At 41.6% G+C, this 9,289-nt stretch overlaps 1 protein-coding gene and 1 pseudogene across 1 annotated transcript; both read left to right on the top strand.

Moving 5' to 3' along the window:
- Positions 1–317: 317 nt before the first annotated feature.
- LOC118657615 (ankyrin repeat domain-containing protein 26-like) lies at positions 318–1,963 on the top strand. The gene is made up of 2 exons (XM_036311880.1): positions 318–1,025; positions 1,590–1,963. Exons 1-2 carry the CDS (start codon positions 738–740, stop codon positions 1,698–1,700), a joined length of 399 nt encoding a protein of 132 aa, XP_036167773.1. The 5' UTR covers positions 318–737; the 3' UTR covers positions 1,701–1,963.
- A 6,267-nt stretch (positions 1,964–8,230) lies between these two features.
- LOC118657659 lies at positions 8,231–8,860 on the top strand (annotated as a pseudogene).
- Positions 8,861–9,289: the final 429 nt, after the last annotated feature.

Consider the following 9,289-nt stretch of genomic DNA (forward strand, 5'->3'; position numbering starts at 1 on the left):
AAAGTGTGGTTTTGAACTCTATATCCAGTAGTTTGCTTTCCTCCATTTCTGTCATTTCTGTCCTTTTTCTTTGTCTCTGCATTTTTTATGCTTCCCTGTGTTGATAAAGTGGTTTTCTGTGCTAAGTGTCCTCTAGGGCCCAGTGGTTCAGCCTCCCCAATTACCTGAGGGAGACACTCTTGGTGCACCCCCTTGAGGGCTTTGTGCACAGTCTTGTTGTAGTTAAGCCTTGATTGTTGTAGGACCACTGGGAGGAATTAGCCTCCAGGCCAATTGGCTGTGAGAATCAGCTGTGTCTGCAGTAGGAGAACTTCTGTGCTAGAGACACCCCTCTGGGGCAAGACTTGCTTCAATGGAGCTTTGATGCTCACTGAGTCTGGCCCCTGAGTGTGTCCTTTTATTCTAAAACTTTTTTAAAGATTATGAAGAGTTAACATGGGGGAAAGGTAAGAGACTTTCTACTAAGGGGCAACATGTAGTCATTTTGTGGATGATAGACATGAAACAGTCACAGGAAAAGGAGTATAAAGTCAAGTGCAGACGTGTGGCAAAGACAACAACAGTAAATATATTTTTGTCTCCTGGTCGTTTTAACTTTGGTTTTGATTCTGAGTAATTCAAGGTTCCACATCCGAAGACTCTACCACTGTACAGATAACATTTTATTGCAATTGAATTCATTTCAAAATTCCATACTGGCGACCGCACCTTCATAATCAAACTATATTCTTTTATTCATGCAGAATGATGAGCTTATAGCAAAACTGCAACCGTCATCTTCAAAATGTATATGTCTGGATGAAGAAAAGACACCTCAACAGGAGTTAGCAATGGAAACGCTTCTAAAGAGACGTGAAGAACTAAAGCCTAAACAAGACCCGTGGAAACAAAGAGCAGGAAAACTCAGAACACGAATGGATATGCGCAGGGCAGAAGACTGTGTAGGAGAAAAGTATAAAGTAAAGATTGAAGAAACTGCAAAGGATCTAGCAGACAAAGTGACACAACTCGACTTATTTTTACAGGTTAATTTATTGATTTAATGTGCTTTAATTCACTTCACTGCAAATTACATTTTGGATAGTGTTTTGCCTTTCCTTTGCTTCCTTTAATAGCAATTTATTTTGTAGATTTCTGGAAGGAAGGTGGCATTTGTTTTTCCTTTTCAGTATTTCAGTTTCCATCATTATTATCACTAAATTGATCTTTCCAAATGATTCTTAGAGGATCATTTTATTTTTAAGACCAGTTGATGTTAAACAAGACTATTTGAAAGAAAAGGGGAAAATGTGATTTAAAAATTGTTCCATACTCTTGAATTAAGTTATGTCATTCTACTTTAAAATGTTTAAACTGATTCTATTATTCTTTGAATTATCAGATTACATGAGTACTAATAGAAGAATGATTAACTTTATAACTCAGATTTAATTCAGTGGACATTGATGAAAAATAAATATTTTAAATGTCAGCTTTTTTTTTCACATTTAAAGCTGATCTCTGAGTCATTGACTCAAAACTAAAGAAAACAATTATAAACTGTTCAGGTTATACTTACTTTGAAAATGTATCCTTTTTATTTGCTTTAGACACAAAGAGCATCTCAAGCAACCTCAGAGGAGTTAATATGTACTCGTAATGCTTCAATAAGAAGTCATTTGGAATTCAGAACTCCTCTTTTTGCAAACTTCTCAAGATGACAGCAGAAAGAGAATCGGAAAAATATGTGCGACTCTATCAAGAAGAATTGGAACCCAGAAAATTATTGGAAAAGAAATGAACTTTATACGTCAAATGCAGAATCAGAGAAAATAAATTTAACTCGCCAATTAGCCTCTAAACTTAAAACATAATTACTATTGTGCCAGGTTCATGAGATTAGCAGGGCGTGAAAGCTAACTAAATAGTATAACTTTGGCAAATGATGTTAGTAAATAAACTTACCTTTCAAATGTTCCTTCAAGACAGTTTCATCTCTCCTCCTTTTTTGGTTTTACGTGCCTTTAGTGTTTTCCCCTTAATATTTCCATGTAGTTAACCTGATCTACTAGTCTTTAAGCTGAATGTCTTGAAGCTCTACAATTTATCAATATTATTATAAAATCGCGTGTCAGAATCCCCCTAAATAGAAACATTTAAGACAACTTGAACACAAAGGGTTAAGTTCCTCCAACACAATCTGGTACTTGGTAAATTTACTTTCTTTATTGTGATATTTTTTATTATCACTAGAGGGCGCCTTTAAACAAACTATCCTTTATAGTTTTTCTACTCCACATAGAGCCATACGTGTTAAATAGGCAAAGCTTAACATCGGGGTGAGGGGCAGTATAATTGACAAAGCGGCTAAAAATAATGTGATCTGCAGGAGGAGGGTGTGGGGAAGACAGAAAGGGAAGATCCCATCTCCAACGCCTTGGTAACAATGTTATCAGCAATGGCCTCTGGAGCTGTTTTCAGTCATTTGATCACCAGCCAGGCTATCCTGTTCTCCCTTAGAGGTTGTTGTTCTAAATTATGACTTGGTGTCAAGTTATTAATATCTCCAAAGTAATGAGTGTATTGTACAGGGTGGTAAAGGCAAATGCTTGGCAATGTCTTTGAGGGATTTTTTTTTTAATCTCTAAAGTGGCTGCTAAATATGTCCAAGGGCATCTTAAAAGGTCTTGTAAGTATAGCCCTTCCAGAGGCAGCAAGTATTACCTGATAAGCCGTCTGCATCACTGATAGCCTCCCCACTTTGGATTACTTAGCTGGGACCCCCTCTCCCCACTGCCTGGAAACATAAGTACTTTTTTAGAAAAATTAAGAACCTATACTTGAATAGAGTAGCTCTGCTCTGACACATTTTCATTGTTAAAATGCTATTTAATGGGCAATTCCATTTACTATCCTGGCTACTTTAAAAAATTGCAAGTCACTGAGGGAAAAATAAAATACTAAGCATCTGTTGTTTACAATCTTTACAGGGCTCAGAAGCAGCTAGCAGAGGTCAGCACTGAAGTTCTCCTTCTTGTAGAAACAACAAAACAGATGACTGAGCACTACTAATACGAGGCCAGTCCTGGAGACACCTTGTGTTGGAAATCCTAATAGTAGTTTTTTTTTTGTTTTTTTTTAATATATTTTTTATTGATTAAGATATTACATATGTGTCCTTGTCCCCACGTTACCCTCTACCCCCCACCCCCCCCACCCCCGCTCATGCCCTCACCCCCCCGTTGTCCATGTCCATTGGTTAGGCCTATATGCTTGCATATAAGTCCTTTGGTTGATCTTTCCCCCTTACCCCCACCCTCCCCTACCTTCCCTCCAAGTCCCGACAGTCCAATCAATGCCTCTCCGTCTCTGGATCAGTCCTTGTTCATCAGCTTATGTTGTTCATTATATTCCACAAATGAGTGAGATCCTGTGGTATTTATCCGCTCTCAAGTTCCATCCATGCTGTGGCAAATGGTAATAGTTCCTTTTTCTTCTTCCTCTTCTTAAAGAATACCTTTCAGCATTTCATATAATGCTGTTTTGGTGGTGATGAACTCCTTTAGCTTTTTCTTATCCGTGAAGCTCTTTATCTGACCTTCTATTCTGAATGATAGCTTTGCTGGATAAAGTAATCTTGGTTGCAGGTTCTTGCTATTCATCACTTTGAATATTTCTTGCCACTCTCTTCTGGCCTGCATGGTTTCTGTTGAGAAATCAGCTGACAGTCGTATGGGTACTCCCTTGTAGGTAACTAACTGTCTTTCTCTTGCTGCTTTTAAGATTCTCTCTTTATCTTTTGCTCTTGGCATTTTAATTATGATGTGTCTTGGTGTGGTCCTCCTTGGATTCCTTTTGTTTGGGGTTCTCTGCGCTTCCTGGAATTGTAAGTCCATTTCTTTCACCAGGTAGGGGAAGTTTTCTGTCATTATTTCTTCAAAAAGGTTTTCAATATCTTGCCCTCTCTCTCCTTCTGGTACCCCTATAATTCTGATGTTGGTACGCTTGAAGTTGTCCCAGAGGTTCCTTACACTATCTTCATATTTTTGGAATCTCTTTTCTTTTTTCTTTTTCGGTTGGGTATTTTTTGTTTCTTTGTATTTCAAATCTTTGACTTGATTCTTGGGATCCTCTTGTCTGCTGCTGGATCTCTGTAAATTATTCTTTATTTCAGTCAGTGTATGCTTAATTTCTAGTTGGTCCTTTTTCATGTCCTCCATGGTCTCCCTATACTTATTGAGGGATTCATTAAATTTATCAGCGGTTTCCATAAAATTCTTGAAAAACCTTATAACCGTGGCCTTAAACTCTATATCCAATCGTTTACTTTCCTCCATTTCTGCCATTTGTGACCTATTTCTTTGTCTCCGCATTTTGGCAGCTTCCCTGTGTTGATAGAGTGGCCCTGTGCGCCAGGTGTCCTGAAGGGCCCAGTAGCTCAGCCTCCCCAGTTACCTGGGGTGGACACTCTTGGTGCACTCTTGGTGCCTTGGTTGTTGTAGAATCACTGGGAGGAATTGACCTCCAGGCCAATTGGCTGTGAGAATCAGCTGTGTCTAAAGTGGGAGAACTTCTGTGCTGAAGACACCCTTCTGGGGCAAGACTTGCTTCAGTGGAGCTTTGGTGCTCACTGAGTCTGCTCCCTGAGTGCGTCCCTTATGGATCTGAGGAGTTGCAGTCTGGATGGACCCCCTCTGACCACTGGGTACAGTGGCTCCTGGATCTAAGGAGGTGCTAATTCAGCCTCTGCCTGAGGCCACACAGCAGGATCCACGAAGAGGCTCAGCTGTGAAGCAATGCAAGCCGCTGCGGGGCCTTGGGCCTTCTCTTGGAAGTTCCAGGTCTGCCTGGTTCGGCTGCAGTTAGGTACATTCACATGCAAAAGCCTCTGCCGCAGCCTGGGTGGGGCGGGGTCTCAGGGAGTCAGAGGGCGGAGAAAGCGGCCATGGCCGATTCTCCGCCCGGAGTCGCGGGTCTCAGTGTTCCGGTAACGGCTGCAAGCACCTCTGAGGGAAAGCCGCCCTCAAGTTCGCTCGCTGCCGGACAGACCAGCTTCTCCCCGTATGAGACCTGGGTCCCCAGAGACTTCCCGGAACCGGAGTTCAGAGCAGTCCGGAGTTTGTGATTCAAAAAGACAGCCGCGTCCTCAGGCGCCACCCCCTTTTCTCACGCGCGCGCGCGCGAGCCGCCGTACCTCTGCACTTTACCTCCGCAGCGCCTCTGGCTCTCAGCGTGCTTTTCTTTCCTTCTAGTTGTGGAATTTACACTCAGCCAGCCTTCCTGTTGTTCTGGATGATGTTTGCTCAGTCCTTTGCGGTAATTTTCAATTGTTGTGTGAGGCAATAATTTCCCGGTGTTTACCTATGCCGCCATCTTAGTTGCTCCCCCCTAATAGTAGTTTTGCATGCAATAGAAACCTTGGTGATTCCTACGCTGAGAATCTTTTCTTATGAATTAAATAAACATGTAATACTGAACTGATTAATTTCTGTGTTTAAGTGTGAATTTTTGTCATCTTCTTACGTAGAGAACATTCTTAATTGCTACTTTCCTTAAGCATTTTTATTTCAGTTTTTATAAAATGTCTTGCTGAGCAGTTGTACATTTTCTAAATAGTGAAATGAAGGAAATATTTGAATTTTTATTTTATATATTTGCATTTTTAAATAAAGTTCACTTCTGTCTGTATCTTGCCAGCCCTTGAATGACTGATGACTAAGATGGCACTGTCAGGCCATCTTGACATAGCAACTAGCTTTTATTGCATATCAGTTATTAATAAATCCATTAATTATCTCATTCATTGAGCTTTTTAGTTCCATAATTAGTTTGGTTCTTTTTATAGTTTTCATCTCTTTGGTAAAGTACTTCTTTTGTCATTAATTTTATTCCTGAGCTCATTGAACTGCCTTCTTGTATCTCATTGAGTTTCTTCATGACTGCTGTTTTGATTTCTCTCTCCTTTAGATCACAGTCATCCATTATTTTGAGTTCCTTTCTGGAGAATGGTCATTGTCTTCCCGTGTAATTGTTACCTTGGTGGTCCATGCTGCTTGATGGGTCGTTCCTCTGCGGGCACATTTGAAGTGGTGAACACTTTTCTTATTTGGGAGCATTTTCCTTTCCACAATTCAGCAGGTTGAAAATTTGAGGTCTTTCTTTTGTTATCCAGTAGATGGTAGTATAGCGCAGTTTTTGTTTTCTCTCACCTGTACTACTTAAGCTTGGGGAGGAGGATGCTTGTGAGTAAAGGTGTAGGAGGCTTTGCCTTGGACCTGGGAGTGGAGGTGGGGTGACCAGGGCAGTGGGTTCTGGTGTTGGATCCGGGTGGCCTGGGTCTCAGGGCACTCCCCCGCCCCCCGACAGGGATGTGGCCAGTTGAGGGGAGCCAGTGTGTGAGCCCACTGAGCTGCTGCCTCATTCCCTATGGCCACTGGCAGCAAGGTGCTGTGGCCTGGAGGCTGGAGGCTTTGCTCTGCTGCTGCTGCTGGTCTGTAATAGTGCGAGCACAGCTGCAACTGGGGAGGGATCTGGACTTGGGGGGAGGGAGAGTTAGGAATGCTGCTGGCAGTTGCCTTGCACTGGTTTGTGGTGTGGGAGCTGCACCCCGACTCAACCACTGCTTCTGTGTTTGCTGGACCTGTAGGTTCAGCCTTGCTGCAGTGATGGGTCTGTCCCTGTCATCCCCTCTTCCCCCTCTCATCCTGCCTCTCCTACACATTCCAATATGCCCACCTTCGGAAGTACTGGCCATGGACTTTTCAGTGTGTGGCGCACAGGACCCTTTGTTGGGTTCTGGATATCTGACTAGTTGTGGATTTCAGGGGACATGCAAAGGAGGTCTCACTTCACCATGATGCTGTCACTCACTAAAATACCCATTTCAATCAGTGCACGTCAGCCTATGGTTTTGATGGTGCTTTTATGGTCCTAATGCAGAGAAAAACAGCATAGGCCTGTGCTAACTGAGGCTTCAACCTTGTTTTTCCGTTTGGCTTCATCGGATCACATCATAGAAGAGCAAAGCTGAGGATTTTTAGATCACCTTTTGGGCAAATACGGTCTAAGTGCTTCAAAGTTGTGAAACTGGACTATTGGGTACAAAAAGAAAATGAATGGCAAATACTTCTGTAAATTGGTAAGCATCAGGCAAACCTAAAATGTTCTTATTCATTCTCACCAGGAAAATCAGATAATGTCTCATTTTAGAAGATGAAGATGAAAGAGTGTGTAGCTGCAGAAGCAATACAAGAGAAGATATTTGTGAAAAATTTAGTCTTTAATCTTTTGGAAAGAAAAAAGTGTTTTTGTTTTTTTAGTATTTCTAGATAATTTGAAATAAAATAGTTTAAACTTAATGTTGGTTCCAAGGTATGAATAGTTTCCTTGTGGGGTATTGGTTCGCCAAATCATGCTAGACTTTATAGAGAGTAAAAAAGCGCCACTTTATCCAGATACAGAGATCAGTCACAAATCCCTGCAGAATGCCTGGAAAGACTTGTTGTACAGCTGTTGTTTACAGAGTCCTGAGACTTACAGACAGAGGTGCCTTCTAGAGCTGCTGGGGATTTAATTATTGCCACTAGGAAAACAAAGCAATACTATGAGAGGTGCTAACATGCTGTCTAAATTGAAAGAATGGGGTGGGTTGTGGGATGGGCCATTACAAAACAATACATTTCTACAGATTTTTAAGCTGTGATTCTGGAGAGTAAAATGTTAAAAACACCTTAATATTGAATTTGTTTTTCAATCCCCTTTATTGGCAAGGTTTTAACATTTTGAAATATTCCTACCTTGTTTTTCCAACTTTAAGCACAATAATTATAATAAAGTATCACTAATCGGTGCTTTCAGTTTTCTCCATTTTCAGAATATTTAGATGGGTTGCTTCTCTCACCATAACATGAAGGTTAGCCTTGCCCACTTGATTCCATTTAGTGGTATAGATGACGGCCTGTCTGTTTTGATGATTTTTACCTTTAGTATTTACATTCTAATTTAATTCTGGGATGTTTATTCTGTACATCAGAAGTAATTTCAGCTCTCTCGGCCACTGGAGCTTACCGTTGCATCGGTGAGTGTGGCAGGGGAGCCAAACCTAGGTTTGAAATGAATGACTCTTTGCTTTTGGATCGGACTCGCTGGCTCCCTGTGGGTTCTTGGGAATCATGAAATCTGGGCACAACATTTGGGGGCTCGTCCGGGATTCCCAAGACCATCGAGGGACCCCCGATCCGAAGAGTCTGACTGACCGCGGAGCCTTGTTGGAGGAGATGATGATGGTCCTGGGTCCCCTGTTGTTGGTCTTCATGCTGGGGCCCTGTCTGACCCCACCAACCCTGGCTCAGGATGAGAGGTACAAACACTTCCTGGCTCAGCACTATGATGCCAATCCACGTGGCCGGAATAACAAATACTGTGATACCATGATGAGCATACGAAAATTGACTTCACCTTTGTGCAAAGACATCAACACCTTTATTCACAGCACCAAGAATAACATCAAAGCTGTCTGTGAAGACAAGAATGGAGTGCCTTATGGGGCAAATTTCAGAAGAAGCAAGTCTCCTTTCCAAGCTCAGAGGAGGGTCCAACCGGCCTCCCTGCGAGTACAAAGCCACAGCAGGGTCCAGAGACATTGTTATTGCCTGTGAACATGGCTTGCCTGTCCACTTTGATGAGTCCTTTTACCGTCCATAGCCAGCAGGCCACTAGCCCAGAGTTGGCTCTGCTCTCTATCCCTGGCATTTCCCCTACACACTCTAGAACAGGGGTGGCCACATTCATTGCCAGGGGCCCAGAACATGAGCTGCCTGGATCTTTTGTTTTCTGTTTTACAATATATTAACAAATAAAAATGTCTTTGAAATCAGTAAAAAAAAAAAAAAAAAAAAAAAAAAAAGAAGAAGTAATTTCAGTGTTATTTGATGATATTATAAAATACAAAAGATAAAAGTAGTACAAATATATCACTAGTTAGGTTTTCTTTATGTTTTTTCTTTAATCTTTACCCAAGAATGTTTTTTTAATTGTTTTTGAGAGAGAGAGAGAGAGAGAGAGAGAGAGAGAGACATAGATGTGAGAGAGCAACATGGATCAGTTGCTTCCCAGCAATTGATCAAATCAGCAACCTAGATATGTGCCCTGCTGGTAATGGCAGCTGCAGCCTTTGGGGTACTGGATGACACTCTAACCAGCTGAGCCACCCTGCCAGGGACTAGTTAGATTTTCTTGCACCTAAAATATTTTACTAATAACTGAAAACAATTTATTCCAGGAAATTTTTTAACAGATGAAATTTCTCTGG

This window comes from Myotis myotis, unplaced genomic scaffold (assembly GCF_014108235.1).
Source record: "Myotis myotis isolate mMyoMyo1 unplaced genomic scaffold, mMyoMyo1.p scaffold_m19_p_1, whole genome shotgun sequence".
Taxonomy (NCBI): domain Eukaryota; kingdom Metazoa; phylum Chordata; class Mammalia; order Chiroptera; family Vespertilionidae; genus Myotis; species Myotis myotis.

Coding starts and splice junctions, on each gene's coding strand:
- LOC118657615 (XM_036311880.1), top strand. CDS start 738: ATGCAGAATGATGAGCTTATAGCAAAACTGCAACCGTCATCTTCAAAA. Junction 1,026..1,589: donor AACTCGACTTATTTTTACAG/GTTAATTTATTG, acceptor TATTTGCTTTAG/ACACAAAGAGCATCTCAAGC.